Source organism: Vidua chalybeata, chromosome 5, assembly GCF_026979565.1.
Source record: "Vidua chalybeata isolate OUT-0048 chromosome 5, bVidCha1 merged haplotype, whole genome shotgun sequence".
Classification (NCBI taxonomy): domain Eukaryota; kingdom Metazoa; phylum Chordata; class Aves; order Passeriformes; family Viduidae; genus Vidua; species Vidua chalybeata.
The window spans coordinates 33,467,621-33,484,566 of NC_071534.1; the positions used below are offsets into that span (position 1 = coordinate 33,467,621).

A 16,946-nucleotide genomic window follows, 5' to 3' on the forward strand; every position below is an offset into this window, starting at 1 on the left:
GAGTAGTATAATCAACACCAAAAGCCCTCTTTCTGCAATTAGCCTATCCTTAAAAAAAGAAATGCAAAAATGATGCTTGCTTAAAAAGTGAGTTATGTCCTTTTTCCTGTCAGATAACACACAGTACCCAAAGAAAAGTCTTTTACTAGACGGTCTTGAAGCCTCACTCTAGCAGACCGCTTCATCACAACTTTCATGTGTTCAACAGTATTTGTTCATGAACCTGTTTGTTCAAGTTGACACTCTCTCCCTGTAATATTCAATATTCACTGCAGATGTGTAGACACCTGGTTAAGAGTTCAAGCGCACATCACTAGTGCTAAAACAAATAGCCTCTGACTCTGAAAAGCCCCAAATTGTCACAAGCTTCTCATCAAGTAATTATGTACTTGAACTAGTATCAATCATCTTGGACACCAAAACACCTAGCTGGGGAGCAAGTTGAACTTGGTTAGTCTGCCAGTAATAAAGTAGGCTGTTACTTTTAACCAAATGTAAATACCCAGAGCCCATAAAAGGGCTATGTGGTCCTGAGCACACCCACTCCCTCCCAGATCCTGCTTCACACTGGATCTCTGCCTGAGCTATGTCACAGGCATGCCTGTGCCTCAAACTTCCAGCAAGCTTGAGCCTGACAGTAGCTACACAAACTGTTAAACCTTCAGGACTGCTTGGGTAAACATGCAGGACAGGTGGATATTTATGTCACAGGTAAGTTAAAGCAGTTTAGGTTTGGAGTTACCAGCCTCAGATAGAGGAGAAAACCAAACAAAACACAAACAGTAGAAAGAGGAGAAAATTCACCTGACAGTTGATAGGAAATATAACCCAGAGAAAAAGATATTCATTTAGGAAAAAAAAAATCTGGCACAGGTGTAAAATATTCTTACAGATTCTGCAGAAAAACCTCCCAAGTTTATTGGAAGCTGTTCAGAGTTTAGCAAATGATAAACAAAAATGGACATAATCTGTGAGACAGAAATGGTTAATGGCTCAAACATTTTTAAGATCTTTGCCCACTGCAGCAAAGTGTGCAAAGAATCTCATCTGCAACCAAAGTCCATCCCTTCAAATATGCCTCCTGACAGGAATTCGGACTGCGAGTTAAGATACCTGACAGGGAACTTGAGATAAGATAAAGGTGGCACTACTGTCCAGCTACCTCAGGTCTAAGGAGAAGTAAACAGGACTGGGAAAGAATGCATCCAAGAGAGAGAAGGTGAGTTTTTGGGAGTGTGATTGCAAAACCTCTGGTCCACATAAGACAGAGTGAACATCCACCACCATGGGACAATCACATGAGAGGTGACTCTCATGTCTTAGAAGGGGGTCATAAACCATCACAGATCCCCAAAGGTCCCCATACTCATTCCTCAGGCCTTATACCAGAGGACTGCAAATGATTCAAAGTTTTGCAACAGATTCAGATTCTTCTGCATAAGACAGTGTAAAACTCCCCCACAGGGGAGGTGCTTGGGCATTCCTATGTACACCTGAATGTATGTTAATACCCATTGAATTCTATGTTTCATGGGAGACCCACCACAGAGAAGACCAGAAGAAGAGGATGAACAGGACACCCTGGATCCACAGGGGTGGTAACTAACTTTCCCCTAATCTGTCTCCCTTTCTTTCCCCCCTCCACTTTTTTATATTTCTTTCAATATCTCTCTCTCTACCTCATGTTCACTGATAAATAAAATCCATACTATTGACTTTGGCATATGGTCTTGCTTGCACCTTAATTAATCTCCCTTATAATCAGACTGTAATACATATCTGAGACAGTGCAAATTAATTTCAGAGCCCAAAACATATAAATAAGGTCACCAGAAAGAGTAGTCATTTATTATACAAAAAATTTAAAACTACTACCATATTCCATGAAGGCTTATTTACCACATGCAATTATTATTTTTAAAAGTTAGCAATATAAGCAGTAAACCACAGGGTAATTGAATTCAGAATATGGTGACAGAGTGCTTAGTCAATTGGGGACTGAGTAAATGAGATAGTTCCACTGGATTTCTGCAGGGATCAGTTTGAGACCTGTTGCTATTCAGTATTCGCATCAATAATGGAGATGAACATTGATTTCTAAAAGTTACTGGCACTAATATCTATGGTTGACAGGAAATGAGAGCACAGTAAATGGGACCAGGGCAGTCAGAAAGAGAGTGATCTGTCTCACCTAATTTAAAAGAGGAAAGTAAGAACAGATACTTCTTGTATGAGCTAGGAAGATTCCCACAGAAAATACCTACCAAGAGACTGAGACAAACAGATGGGAACATCTTTCTTGAAGCACTTAGATTTAGCATGCAATTTAGATGTCGAACAGCTGAGCAGACATCCTGAGGCAAAATGTGCTGATGATTTATGATTTCATACATGATTATCAAAAAAGTTTCACAGACACCAAGAATTACTAAGGGGATAGGAAAGTTCTTATATGGAGAAAGCAAGAAGCCACCAGCATAGATTACTAGAGGGAAGAGACACAGAAGAAGAGCTATAATAAAATGTCAATATAATAAAATAAATAAATGTCAATAATAAAATAACAATGCAGGAGTAAGAGTGCATCAATTCCCTTTCAAGTCCCCTAACAACAATGGGTTCTTCAATTACCACTAAATCCAAAATTATGAGGAAATTCTCTCTGTATAGAAAATGTAGTGCATGCCACTAAAACCTGCTGATGCCAAAGCACACACAAAGTCCAGACACATCAGGATTCAAAAGAATATGCTCACAGAGACATTCAGCCTTCTGATAGTGACTCTGCTGCCAAAGCTCCACTGAAGACTTGAGACAACAAGTGCTACTGAATTAGCTCCACAATCAGTATGGGTGATGGCAGAGTAATCCCTGTCAGACTTCAGAGACAGTGTTTGCTTTGTAAGCTGATGATACTGGCTTACAAAAACAGCAAGAAAAGCTGGATATCTCCAAGAACTGTGCCAAAGAAGAGTACTTTCAAAGTAGTGCTAAAACACTAGTTTGCTGTTGCTATTACGTATCCTGCAAATCTGCTGCAACTACAGAACTCCAGAGAGCCTTGTGAGAGACTCCAGGCACACAAGATGCTACAGCTCTGCGTGGGATAGTAGGTCATTCTCTGACCTAGACCACTCAAATGAAGTCCTTAATGCCTGGTGCTTGACAAGTGTGGGTATCCCTCTTCTTTACCCTAGTCCCAAACACTGGAACTACAATGCTGCCTTTTTCCTGACATCACAGGACCACAAATAGTAACTAGACTTTATCTTAATACTCCCCTGTTGCTTGAAACCCTATTAGCAAGAGGAACCTAGAGTGGGCTGTGTGACTTCAAGTAGCTTATTTGTTGCTGTTGTTTTGGAGAAAAACAAAGCAGGACAGATTATTTAAACCAAACAAACCAAAACAAAAAATACACTTGCTTTTGTATTTGAAAGAATTCATCATCATTTTTTCATTCTTGAAAATGGTTTAACAGCAAGTGAAAACTAAAAGCATAATTTCCATAGTAATTTTTAAAATTACAAGTTGTCACCTAAGTAATTTAAAAATAAACAAAACACTTGAAGTAGTGAGGGTATGAAGTCAGCACAGTTTACATTCAATAGTGGTTGGCTACAAGCAAAAGGAATGTCATGTTCTGCGGCATTTGCTTTTGTTCTCCCCAGCTGCAAGCAGCTCTTGGGAGCCCGGCTGTGGCGTAGCTTCCATGTGCTGCCGGGGTTTTCTGCCGTGGGTTCCCGGACACGGCTACCGTGTCCTGGACACGTGGGCTGGCCAGTCACTGTTACCATGTGCTAGGGATCCAGCAAAGCAGTAAGGAATTGTCCATTTACTCTGTGCTGGGCTGGAATGGTTTATTGGTCACATGGCATGGTTAGATTGAAAGACGCAACCACTCCCAGCACTCTCATGGGAGAAAATGGCACCCGGGTGCCAGCAGGGTAGGATTTTATGGAGGGGCGGGGTGAGAGGATCCACGGCCTCTCGTTCAATAGGGGCAGCTGCCATGGCGGTGATGCCAGCAACAGCGACCAACCAAGACAGCACTGGGGCGGTTCCTGGGTCCCAGGGCTAGTAGGGATGCAGCATCAGGGAGACTGGCGGGGATCTCTCTGGCAAGGATGAGGAGTTTCTGCCTGAGTGATTGGGGTAAGCTCCAATAGCACACAGCTAGGAGCAAACAACCACGGGGAAGGGAAACATGGGGGGTGCGCGGGATTACTGAACTTGCTTTATCTAACATAAATTAAAAACCCTAATCTAAACCCAAACCCCAGGATGCAACATCTCCCCGCTTAATAAAATATAAAAAGCAAGCAGTGGTGTTGATTCAGTCTCTCATGCGGTGGCCTCTTCCCCCAGCTTCTTCTGCTGCTGCAACTGCGGTGACTGCTGTGCAAGTGGAGAGGGCCTGGAGATGGTGCTGGGGCTAGTTCTTCTCAGGGTGTTCGGGGATAGGGAAACCAGGGAAACAACTTTATTATAAACACAGGAACTGGGGATATAACTGGGCTGAGGTAGCTGTAAGGGAAGTATTGGTTAGGGAGAGGTAGAATCTTTTCCTTCCTTGTGGCATCTGCAACTGGATGCAACCCCTAGGTCGGTGGGATCACAGGTTGCATCCACTGGCACCATATCACTCCAACTCACTGACTGCTCTGCTGTGTAGGGTTTAACATGCCTCCTGGGGATCCACCTGACTCCTGAAGGCGTGGACACACAGGCATATCCCCATCCCCAAGTCAAAAGTGGAAATGGACCCTGGATTTCTTTAGAGTCCAGATCCCTCACTAACACTGGACGCCGCTCCTCTGGCTGGAGCTCCTGATGTTGTTTGAAATGTCTCAGGGCTGGCAGTTCTGGTCTGTCAAAAGAACAGTTCAGGAAACTGATAGTAAACAATGCCTTGCAGAGTCTCTCATGCGGTGACAGCACTCGCACATCCTTTCACTGTTTTTGGAGGACTTGCTTTAGCATCTGGTGGGTTCTCTCTATTATGGCCTGGCTGGTGGGGGAGTGGGGAATCCCGGTCTTACGTTGAAACCCCCAATCTTGTAGGAAGTTGCAGAACACCTTGGAAGTATAGGCTGGACCATTGTCTGTTTTAATCACGGTTGGGACCCCTAAGGTGGCAAAGGCCTGGACAAGATGTTTCCTGACGTCTGTGGCCCTTTCCCCTATGTGGGCTGAGGCAAAAACTGCCACCGAGAAGGTGTCCACAGTTACATGGACATTCTTGAGCCTACCAAACTCAGGGACCTTGGTGACATCCATTTGCCACACCTCACAACTGCGGAGACCTCTGGGATTTACACCTGCTCCCAGCATTGGTAAAGCTGCCTCCTAACAGCTGGGGCACGAGGCCACAAATTCCCTGGCTTGGTCACACTGCAGATGGAACTGGCGTACCAGCCGGGGGGCATTCTGATGGAACTGCTGATGGCTCAGCTTGGCCTGCTCGACTATGCTCGGCTGGCCTCCCAGCTGTACAGGGGCTGCCAAGGCATCTGCTCTGCGGTTTCCTTCAGCAATAAAGCCTGGGAGATCCGTGTGTGATCTCACATGAACCACATAAAAGGGATGCTCATGGTTAGAAACCAGGTGTACTAATTTAGAGAGCAACCCGAAGATGACCTGATTCGGCACCTCTTTTATGACTGCACGTTCAGCTCTAGACACTGCTCCTGCTACATATGCCGAATCTGTTACCAAATTAAACGGTTGTTCAAACTTCTCAAAAGCTCTCACTACAGCATCCAACTCAACCACCTGTGGGGAACCATCTGCTACCTTAATATCTGATTCCCATACCTGAGTCTCTGGGTCCTTCCAAGTCACCACCAACTTGTGAGACTTCCCTGACCCGTCCGTGAATACTGTTAGTGCTCGGAGGGGTTTTCTGCTCTGTAATTCTTTAGGCAACAATTTGTATTCGGTATGAAACAAATAATGTCCGATCTTAATTTGGCCTGAGAAGCTGTCTAGAGTGAACTGTAAATTCTCATTCGGCCTTAGCAGGTGTTCAAAAGCCTCCTTGGTCATCCTCCCTGTGGATGTTTTGATGGGGAGATGGATACATGTAAAGTCACAGCCAGCTAGTACTTGCAGACGAGCCCTGGCCCGCATTATGAGCTGCACCATCAGCTCCTGTGGCCTGGTGATACTCTTGGACTGCCTGTGGCCAAGGAACACCCACTCTTTTATTAAGAGGGGGTCCCGTTGACCCTTGTCCCACTGAAATATCATGCCATACAAATGGGGTAACTCACCCAACACGATGAATCGGAAAGGCAGCCCTGGTTGGCAACAATGGGCCTGCCTGCTCGTGATGGCTTTCTGGACCTTCTCGAGTGCTGCTCTGGCCTCTCAGGTCAGGACTCTCAGGGAACCTAAACCCTCATCCCCCTCCCTTTCTGCTAACAAATCAAAGAGGGGGGATAGTTCCCCTGTAGTTAGTCCCAGCCATGGCCTGATCCAATTTAATGACCCACACAGGCGCTGGAGATCATTCAGTGTCTTGGGGTTATCGTTTATCTGTATCTGTTGGGGCCTGATCATCGGGTTGTTAATTGCCAGGCCCAGATACTTCCAGGGTGGCAGCAACTGTACCTTTTCTTTTTGTAACTCAATTCCAGCCACCGACAAGGCCCTAAGAGTGTCCTCCAGTGCTGCTTGCAGGATCTCGCTGTCAGGGGCATAAATCAGCACATCATCCATGTAATGACTGAAAATACAGGATGTCCACTTGGCACACATTGGGGATAGAACCCTGGCGACATACCACTGGCATATAGTAGGGGAACATTTGAAACCCTGTGATTGTACCATCCAGTGGTAATGCTTCATTGGGGCTTCTCTGTTGTTGGAAGGCACAGAGAATGCGAAATGGGGAGCATCATCCGGATGGAGTGGGATTTGGAAGAAACAAGCTTTAATGTCAATTACAGCCAAATTGTAATTCTGGGGTAGCATCGATGGAGATGGCATAGCCGGTTGGAGAGAGCCTATATCTTGAACTGCCTCATTAATTTTTCTCAAATCATGGAGGAGCTGCCACCTGTCTCTCCCTGTTTTTTTTAATTACAAACACAGGAGAGTTCCAGAGGCTGTTTGTTTCTACAAGGTGTCCTTTTGCTAACTCCTCATTAACCAATTTTGTGAGCGCCTGCAGCTTTTGCTTACTCAGCCGCCACTGCTTCACCCAGATGGGCTTATCTGTGAGCCATGTCACTTTCTGAGTGGCGCGCTCTTCAGTGGCCGCACCTAAAAATGCTGGGGGGCCGGAAATTCCAATTTGGCTCCCCACTGCGACATGGCATCCCTGCCCCATAATGTAAATTTGCAGTTGATCACGAATGGACGTACTGAGGCCAGCAGCCCATTTGGACCCTGAATTTGGATGATGTTTTTAGATTGTCTTGCCGGCTGTGGCCCGCCTAGTCCTAAGACTGGCGTGGCCATGCTTTGCAGCTCCCAGTGTGACGACCACTTGTGTGGTGGGATGACCATCATGTCTGCCCCTGTGTCCAACATCCCCTGTAGGTGTACAGATCGCCGCTTGCATTTGAGTTTGCACCATACGAGGGGTTTTTCCTCTCCCAACTTCCCAGCATAAAACACTGAGAGTTCCAGGTCATTGCACAGAGCACGAGGAATGGGAATTGCCTGTGCAATTACCTGGCCCTTAGGCAGGAAGAGGGGGGGCGTGGACACAGCGTGCCACGAGATAGAAGAGCCTCAGATTGAGGGTGTATATTACTGGAGGGACTTCTATCTCCAGCAGAGTGCTCTTTGTGTCCCCTACAACGAGGTACCTGCAATTTAAGAGATCTTCCTTTTTCCTGGTCTCACAGCGGCAGATGTGCGATAGAAGCTCTGTATCTGCTATGAAAAACTGCCAGTCCTGGGAACGAAAATGAACAGAGTCAGTGAGTCGAAGTCGATAAGGCTCCCAGTTGTCACTAGTCGAGAGGCAGCCGCTTACTGATGGTACTAGATGGTGCATTGCAGCTCCTCTTGCAGCACCGCAACTTGCCTCATTTTTATCCGAACGTGCGGCAAGTGTGCATTCATGGGTCAGTTTTTTTGGACCGTGGGGTTCCCATCCCCCCCTTCCCCCTCCTGCAACCCTGGGCAGTGCAGTCCCTAGAAGTGGGCACTGAGCCTGGAAGTGTCCCTCCTGATGGTAATGATAACACCAGCGTGTGGATGGAAGTTGCTTCAGTGGTGGGTTCTTCGAAGGAGCAGCAGCTGAGGCGACTTGCTTGTTTTTCTTCTTTGAGGCCTCCTCCTCATCCATCAGGTGCGCCTTGAGCGTGCACTCCTCGATGATCTGGCTGAGGGTTGGCGGTGGTGAGGCCAACATTGACATGATGACTCTTTTGCACATGGCGTTGGCATTCATGTGCGCCACTTCCAGGACCATTCCTTCCAGGCGCTCAGGTACCTTACGCGTCTCTCCACGGCTGACCGGACCCGATCTACAAAATCTAACATAGGCTCCCCCATGGCTTGCCTGACTGCCGTGTAGGGTATCCTCAGATCCCTGGAGGGCATGCCCAGGAACGCACACTCTGCTGCACTCCTGGACATGTCCAGCATAGCTGTGGGAATTCCCCGAGCTTGCAGTCGCCCCTCACTCCATTCTCCCTCACCCACAATATGGTCTAGGGTGATTTCTTCTGTGAAATCCAGGCCATAAGGCCCCTCATGGATTTTGGGAAGCAGGTCTGCTGCCAACCTTTTCCATCTCTTCTCCCACAGGTCGTATTCAGACGGGAGAAGCAGGCAATTTAAATAGAAGCTTAAGGTCAGCCGGCACTATAGTTCTAGATGTTAAAGTGGCTTTTAGAATCCCCTTAAAAAAAGGACTCGTTCTGCCAAATTTTTGCAATGTCTTGCAGACCTCCTTGGCTGAATCACAGGAAAGGGCTGTCCACATAGGGTTCTCCCCTCCCCCAGTGTAGGGGATGGAGTGTGGATCGACTGCTCGATCTCATTGACCGGACTCCGTTGCACTCCCCCTCCCCTCACCCTGGGTCTCTGAGGAGCAGGAGGACATGGGGGCAGGGCGCGAGGGAGAGGACAGACAGGATGGGGAGAATCCTCCACCTCTGATAGTGGGGTGAAGGCTACTGAGCCCTCCCAGCTGGGGGAGGGTGGGGCTGCTGACGCGGCAGGTAGAACATGCAAGGAGGGAATGCCTACGCCTACCCAAGGAGGGACAGGGGGAGGGGTGGTAACCCGATGCCTTGAGTAGGCAGTGCCCGCGCCCACCGGGAAGTAGGAGGGGGTGGGGTCATAGGGAATGAAGGGAAGAAAGGGATTGTGGGAAGGGGAAGCACTGCCATGTGGCTGCCCTCCATCTTGGGAAGACAAAGAGATCGACCACGAGACTTTGGCCTCCTCAGAGGGACAAAGGAACGGGTTCAAAGAAACAGAACTGTGCCGGGTAGCGCTGAAACTGGGACTTCCAACTGGGAAAAAGGGATTGGGAAAGGGGTTTAGGGTTGTTGCCTCAGCGAATCGGCCGATCTTGCTAAGGTGGGGACAACGGGGGAGTTTGAGGGAGCCAGGAGCACAGTCCATGTTTGTGGAGCTGCCCTGCGTCTCAGATCAACAGGGTACTCCCCCTCGCCCACCCGGGTTAGGGGAAGAAGGGGTAGGAGAAGGGGATGGGGAAACGGATTCAGGGGGAGTAACAGATTTTCTGGATGGTTCTTTCCTTTCCCCGAGTTTCGCGCGGGGTCTGATTTCACCACATCCGAGATCAACAAATGGAATTTAGGGAAGCAGTCATCTATGGAGGGCTCCCTACCGATCCCCTCTGCTAGCCTTTTACCCACTTGCTCCCAAAATTCTGCTTTGCGCATGTCCTCGGCAGACAGACAGGGGGAAGCAAAGAACAGCCACCAAACAAACTTCTTAACTAAATTTTTCGGGTAGGGGCCCTTCACCGCAAGGATTTCCTTAGCTTGGGCATAAAAATCCTTTTGTTGGGCAGATAGCACGGTCCCCATGCTTCTTCCACCCATCCCACCTCACCCCTGGGGCAGTAAAAAAGAAAAAAAAAGCAAAAAAACGCAGGCAACTCCAGCGGCTGCCGTTTGTGCTGCACGCCGCACGTCCCAACCTCGGGAACACAACAGGCCCTCCACGTATTAGCTGGACACGTTTCCATGACTAATACTTACCAGACTGAAGTCTCTGCAAAGAAAAGCTGCCACCAGGGTCCAGGATTCCCGAGAAGTGTCCTTTCTGCAGCCCTCTTGGCTGCGAAAGTTTGCACTTCCTGTCCCACGCAGGGCACACTGTCTGCTCCCCCGTGGGTGACAGAGACTTCACTGACGTACTTTGGAGAGCCCCTGCTCTCGGTTTCCGTCTGGCACGGAGCGGTGATCTGGCGCGGACTGCTGCCCGCTCTGGCTTGGCGGCGGCGCTCCCCCCTTGGCGGCGGCGTGCGACTCCAGGCCGGCGGCGGCGGCTCCCGGCGCTGTTTCCATAGCTCCGTGGTGAACCTCCGTCCACGTGATCAGCTGAGCGCTGGCCTCGGCCCCACGTTCGGGCGCCAATTGCAGCGTTTGCTTTTGTTCTCCCCGGCTGCAAGCAGCTCTTGGGAGCCCGGCTGTGGCGTAGCTTCAATGTGCTGCCGGGGTTTTCTGCCGCGGGTTCCCAGACATGGCTACCGTGTCCTGGGCACGTGGGCTGGCCAGTCACTGTTACTGTGCGCTAGGGATCCGGCAAAGAAGTAAGGAATTGTCCATTTACTCTGTGCTGGGCTGGAACGGTCTATTGGTCACGTGGTGTGGTTAGATGGAAAGATGCAACCGCTCCCAGCACTCTCATGGGAGAAAATGGCGCCTCTGTGCCAGCAGGGTAGGATTTTATGGAGGGGCGGGGCGAGAGGATCCATGGCTTCCCATCCAATAGGGGTGGCTGCCGTGGCTATGACGCCAGCAACAGCGACCAACAGGGCTAGTAGGGATGCAGCATCAGGGAGATTGGCAAGGATCTCTCTGGCAAGGATGGGGAGTATCTGCCTGAGTGATTGGGGTAAGCTCCAATAGCATGCAGCTAGGAGCAAACAACCACGGGGAGGGGAAACACGGGAGGTGTGCGGGATTACAGAACTTGGTTTATCTAACATAAATTAAAAACCCTAATCTAAACCTGAACCCCAGGATGCAACAATGTTCTTCCCCAATGGCTAAACAGTGATACTTCGTAACCCAAAATATATAATTAGGCAACCATTTAGGAGACTTGACTAAAACTTTCTGAATATTTACTATTAATACAGTCTTCTGAGCAGAGGAAAAATTATGCACTATTCTCTTTGTAAATATTACTTGTATTCCTGTGTGTACAGACACATTCCTTTTCTGCCCATTATTAACCCTCAAAAAGATGACACTTATGTCATGAACACTGTCTGAAGCCTTGATTAGTGGCATCATGGAGAAAAAAAAATGGGAAATGTACTATTTCTGTTTAATAATGATCTCACCAAGAGCAAAAAAATCACAAAGCAGATATGTAGGTCAGTCTGATACTAACTCTAATTTTTCTTTATGTTTGCTGTTAAAAAAGTAAGATTTTTACTCCTTTTTTGTACAGCAGTTTAAACTCAGAGGTACCTTTACAATTACAATAATTACATTGATCCCCATGCATTCACATAGAGATAAAACTTCACTGTAAGATGACTATGCAACAGAAAATGCTGAAGAACTCCTTACTCCACTTCCTATTCCTTCTTGGCTTACTCCATACCTGCTAGAATGAAAACCTCTTCATTGTAGTGATTCTCTTCTGAAAATTCATGCAACAATTGTAACGTGGCCTAGGCACATCAGTGTTCAAAAGTAGTTACTATAAAACTACTAAAGTCTTTTTATTACCTGCAAGGATTTGCCAATTTTTCTACACTGGTTTCCTCTTCTGCTCAACTATTGTGGTAGTGCTGAGTTAATCCCCTTAGACTGAAGAATCTAATTAACATCTATTACACACTTAAGCATTAGACTATAGTAATTTAATACTCAAGCTAATACAACATTTGAGTCTACAAATGTGTATTTCTGCTACTGGGTGAAGTTTCTGCTCTTTCTTATTCAGAAAAATCAGCAATAAATTCTGTAAAAATAACAATGTAAGGAAGTATGATTACTTTTTTGAGCAGCAAAGTAAGGATGACATAGGCCACTCCAACTGGACTAGTCTCCTCTCCACCCCACTAGGTTTCATCCCCTGAAGGGAAAGATTAAGCCCCAAATGTCATCTGTGTCTTGAGTTCAGTTTCCTTGAGTGGTAGAGAGGAAAGAAGAGACAACTCTCATTAGAGTTCTGGTTCCAAGCATACAACTCTCAATTGCCTCCAACTAAGATCCAGTATTTTTCATCACAAGACATGCAAAACACAACACCCTCTCCAAATTCCAAAATAAAGGTAGTCTAATCAATGGTACACTCCACCATCTGCCATTTCTAGTTCTGCTCTTTCAGGGTTCCTTATGCTGCTAACCATCACCCTTCACACAAATATAGACAAGCTTGAAGAACAGTGAAGTAAGTTTTCCTTAAAAAGTACTCTAAGAGATTGGAGAGTATAAACACTGAAAATACACACACAATTTAAATATCTGTGGCATGAAGAATAGACAGGCATAAACAAGATCATCTGGATCATCAGCTGGAGGAGATGCTGATACTTCTAAGGGGTTTTTTATTAGACTGGATCGTACCTCATACAGAACTGTAGTATTACCATGAAGGAGAGGTCCATAGCAAATGTAGGAATGACCAACAACCCAGCCTAAATCAGAAGCTGCCCACCATACCTAAAATGAAATATAAACAAAATTATAGTTAGGAGTAATAAGAGGCATTAAAAAATGTTTACATGACATTTAAATAAAATTACCTCACCAGGTTTGAGTCCATATACAGCTGACATAGTCCAGTTCAGCATAACTGCACAGCCACCAGTTGGTCTCACAACTCCCTAAATGAGAAAATTTGAGTATTTAAGTATTTAAGATTTGAAGGATACAATCATATTGCTGTGTTCAATTAAATGTTAAGGATTTAGTAGCAATGGAATTAAAGTTGTCCAGCTCAAATACTTCTTTAAGAAAAGGATCTATTCCAACAAACACATACTAACACTTCCACTAAAGAAGTGGTTTTGGAAAACAAAAACCAAACATACAATAAAACAAACATTCAAAAGATAACTAACAAAGCTAAAATTCTCTCATAGAAGTTGGATATACAAATACTCAGTCAATATATACTGACAAAAAGAAGAGATTAAGTATTTACCTCACTTAAACTGTACCAATGCTAGGCACATTTTAAACTCATTGCCTACTCTATCTGTATCATCTTTGCACCTGCAAAGTAGATGACCCCTGAAAAAACTTGGATGAAATACTCCCTGAAATGTCCATTTCTGCCCTGATTCTTTTTAAAGATATCAGAGTATATTCTTGACATTTTTTCATCTAGCCTGAAGTGCACACGTGAATGCTGAATGAATACCACCCCAGTCTTCAGCTAAAAGAGGGATTTGAGAATTAGAAAGAGAGATTATCGACAGCATCATGCACCTTGGTAAACCAAAAACCAGCTCTGGAACATCATTAACAGGAAACTTTTGGACATATTTTGAAATGTTAGTATGGTCAATACATATTGACCATATTGACATAGTGACAATATCACCTTCTAGCACATTATTCCTAGAAGAAAGAATTAAGTAAACTACATCCTGGTGTCCTGAACTAAAAATCAGATGAAATCCACTGGACCAAACAAATATGCAGTGTTCAGATATTACAATGCAGTTGTCTGTCTGTGCTAGGCATGGTACATTCTCTTGATGCACTTCATGGAATGAAATGGGCACTTTCAGGCCTCATCTAAGAAATAAGGGACTGCAGAGATACATTAACTCATTAAAATGGAGATTGCTAAGGCAAACACTTCATCAATTTCAGACAGCAGATTGCCTTTGTTCAACTCAGCTTCTAACTTAGCCCCTGTTCTGAGATCAACAAAAGTTTTTTAGGATGGTCATAACCAAGTAGTTTTACCTGCATGACCATTTAAATTAAGTTACTTAAATAAATAAAGAAGTTATTTTATTCACTGAGAGTTACTTATTGTAGCTTACTGCTAGTTGAAAATCTCTCTCTTGTAAGGGTGATTGATTCAAGATATCTGTATTTTTCTCTGCAGAGACAACACAGTGAAGTAAACTCCTGAGACCTATTACCTCTGAGATACTCTACTGATACTCAGTCAAGGAAAATATCTGTTATAACAAAGGACCTTATCTTGGGTATTTGACAATACAACTGTATGATTTAGGATATATATATGTTGCTTTCAAGGGCCCACATTGAGGGTAAAAGTGGAAGACATTTTTCTCAGCAAACTGATGTTTGTTTTCCATTACATCCTAAGAGATTCTGAACTTTCTAGGCAACACCATTAAATAATTTTTTACAAGTAGAATTGTTCTCTCCAGGATGTGTAATACTGTCTGAATCAGTGGTGGTAAGACTATCTCCAGAAAATTATATTCAGCCTGTCTTCCACATTGTAAAAGAGCATTTTAAGTACCAGGAAAACACTCAGAGAGTTAATTTTTAAAATACAATCCTTTACAAATACATTGTTAAAACTAATTTACATTCAAAAGCAAACATTTTCAAAGAATACCCTTTGTTAATTTTCACTTAATCTAAACTTCTATTTTCAGGGTATTATGTACTCAGAACTGCGCAGTAACACAAGCATTCAGAACATGCTTTATTTCATTCAATCGGTAATGTCATTCAGCACATCTTATCTACAAGAAAATTAGCTAATATGTAAATAATGAACAAGATTAGTCAGCAATAAATGCTATCACACAAGCGATATATTAACTGGTCTTGTTATTAAGTAACTATATTATGCTTATCTAAGAAAGCTAAAACACAGAAGATAGTACTGAATAAAAGACGTTCTGGTATCCTCAAAAGTTTATTTTATACAAACAATTGAAGAAAATGCATCTTTATACTACTACTATTTAAATTTAAAACCATTATTTATTCCTAGACACTTCCTTTAAAATAGTGAAATGTGAAGAAATGAGATGAAACTATTTGTAGAATGCATATCATTGTGCTCTGGCAAACATTTTCAACCTTTTCAATTAAATATTTTTTCACAGAGAACTGCAAATAGTTGGTCACAGACACTTAGACTACTCATAGTCCTTTACCTTGGGCAAACCTGTTGTTCCAGACGTATACAGAATATAAAGTGGATGGTCTGAGGACACGGAGACACATTTTGAACACTGGGCTTTTGCAAGCTCTTCTTCCCAGTCAAGATCACGGCCTTTGGTAAGAGGAACATGGCCCTGCCCATTGAAAAATAAGAAAACTGTGAAAAGAAAACCACATGGAATAAATTGAATTCATTCAAAAAACATATAATATTCAAATTTTTTATACAGTACTATTCAATTTTCTGTAATCTTTCTACTGCATTAGTTCTATTTAGTATTTAAATCTTATGAATATAATGCTCACTCTTAAAATTAAAAACAAACTACAATAGAAACAGTAAAATATTTCTTGCAAAAAAGTAAAGGCATATGCACTACACAAATAAGTGAAGGCTAGCATAAAGACAGTACAACTATACACCCACCAAATTAGGTCGCTGATAAATGAGGACTTTATGAGGTTTGCTCTGTACCCTTGCCAGTGCTGCTTCTAGGAGAGATACGTATTCCACTTTCCTTTTCGGTTCTACTCCAAAACTTGCTGTTACAATAAGTTTGGGCTAAAAAAAGAAGACAGTTAATATGTACATTTGCAATGTATTTTAGATATGTAACCTAATAATATTTTCCATTAAATTCAACATATACAATTTATCTTTACATAATTAGACACAGGGGTTAGATCACTTTTCTAGAGTAAATCAAGCTTGTGTAATCTCACTGTCCATGCATCTGCTTTTTGTTTGGAAGAACATTAATACCTCCTGACACGTCACTGTTTTCAAACACATTTGAGTAAGAAATCAACCGTATTAACTTCTTATCAGTTGCACAAATATTAATGAACACCTAGAGAAACCCCTGTCCATCTCAGCTCCTCCACTAAGGAAGAGTGGTGCAGTGACATCAACAGTTAGCTGTACTGTTTTGCCTTCTACCTAATGCTTCCAATTTCACATTTCAATACTAGCTGAAGAACTTTGCTGGCTTTTTCACAGCCTGCAATAAAAGTCACAGGCTGGAAAAGAAATGAAAGACAGAAAAGAAGGCAAACAAGAGTTGGCAGGAAACTAGAAATAGAGGAAGAGAATAAGAAAAAGCCATAAGGCACGTGAAGGAAAGTAAGGCTAGAGTTTTTCAAGAGATGGGTGAAGGATTGAAGGTGCAAAATTACTAAAAATCAGATTTGTATAGTTCTGGGACTTTTTAGACCAATATCTCCTTCCAAATGTAGATTTCACATCTTTGTCAATAAATTAACCACAGCTTTTATGTAAGACTTAAGTGAAGAAATCTGCATAGAAGCTATTTCAACTTCAGTCTGAAGATTGGTATTTTTATTTTTTGTTTATCAGGAGAGAAAAGGTAGCACCAAGGAAACTATGTGTTAGAACACATTTTACTTGGAAAAGAACAAGTCTTCAATCTCCATTGTTTTGAAGTTTTAGAAGTTTATTTATCATATGGCGCTCAGTTTGATCAAGCTAGTTTACTAATTGTACGCATTAGCATAAATCCCATTAAGTAGGCATAAACCACAATGTCACAGTTAAGGCTAAATTAAATTCAGCAGAGAAAGCACAAATTCAATTGTTTGCTTGTGCAATAACAAAATGTTTCCTGTCCAAATCTGTCATTCAGGAAATTTCCCTAA

The 16,946-nt window shown here is 43.9% G+C and overlaps 1 protein-coding gene across 6 annotated transcripts in view; it reads right to left on the reverse strand.

Annotated features, from left to right (window-relative positions):
* Nucleotides 1–16,946, reverse strand: part of ACSS3 (acyl-CoA synthetase short chain family member 3) — a 106,173-nt gene that overhangs the window by 73,798 nt on the left and 15,429 nt on the right. For all 6 annotated transcript variants that reach the window (XM_053942050.1, XM_053942051.1, XM_053942049.1 and 3 more), the window contains exons 4-7: nt 15,718–15,852; nt 15,284–15,424; nt 12,929–13,009; nt 12,750–12,845 (exon numbers count right to left, since the gene is read on the reverse strand). In XM_053942050.1, coding sequence (XP_053798025.1) covers nt 12,750–12,845; nt 12,929–13,009; nt 15,284–15,424; nt 15,718–15,852 — 453 coding nt within the window. The remainder of the gene's footprint in view (nt 1–12,749; nt 12,846–12,928; nt 13,010–15,283; nt 15,425–15,717; nt 15,853–16,946) is intronic.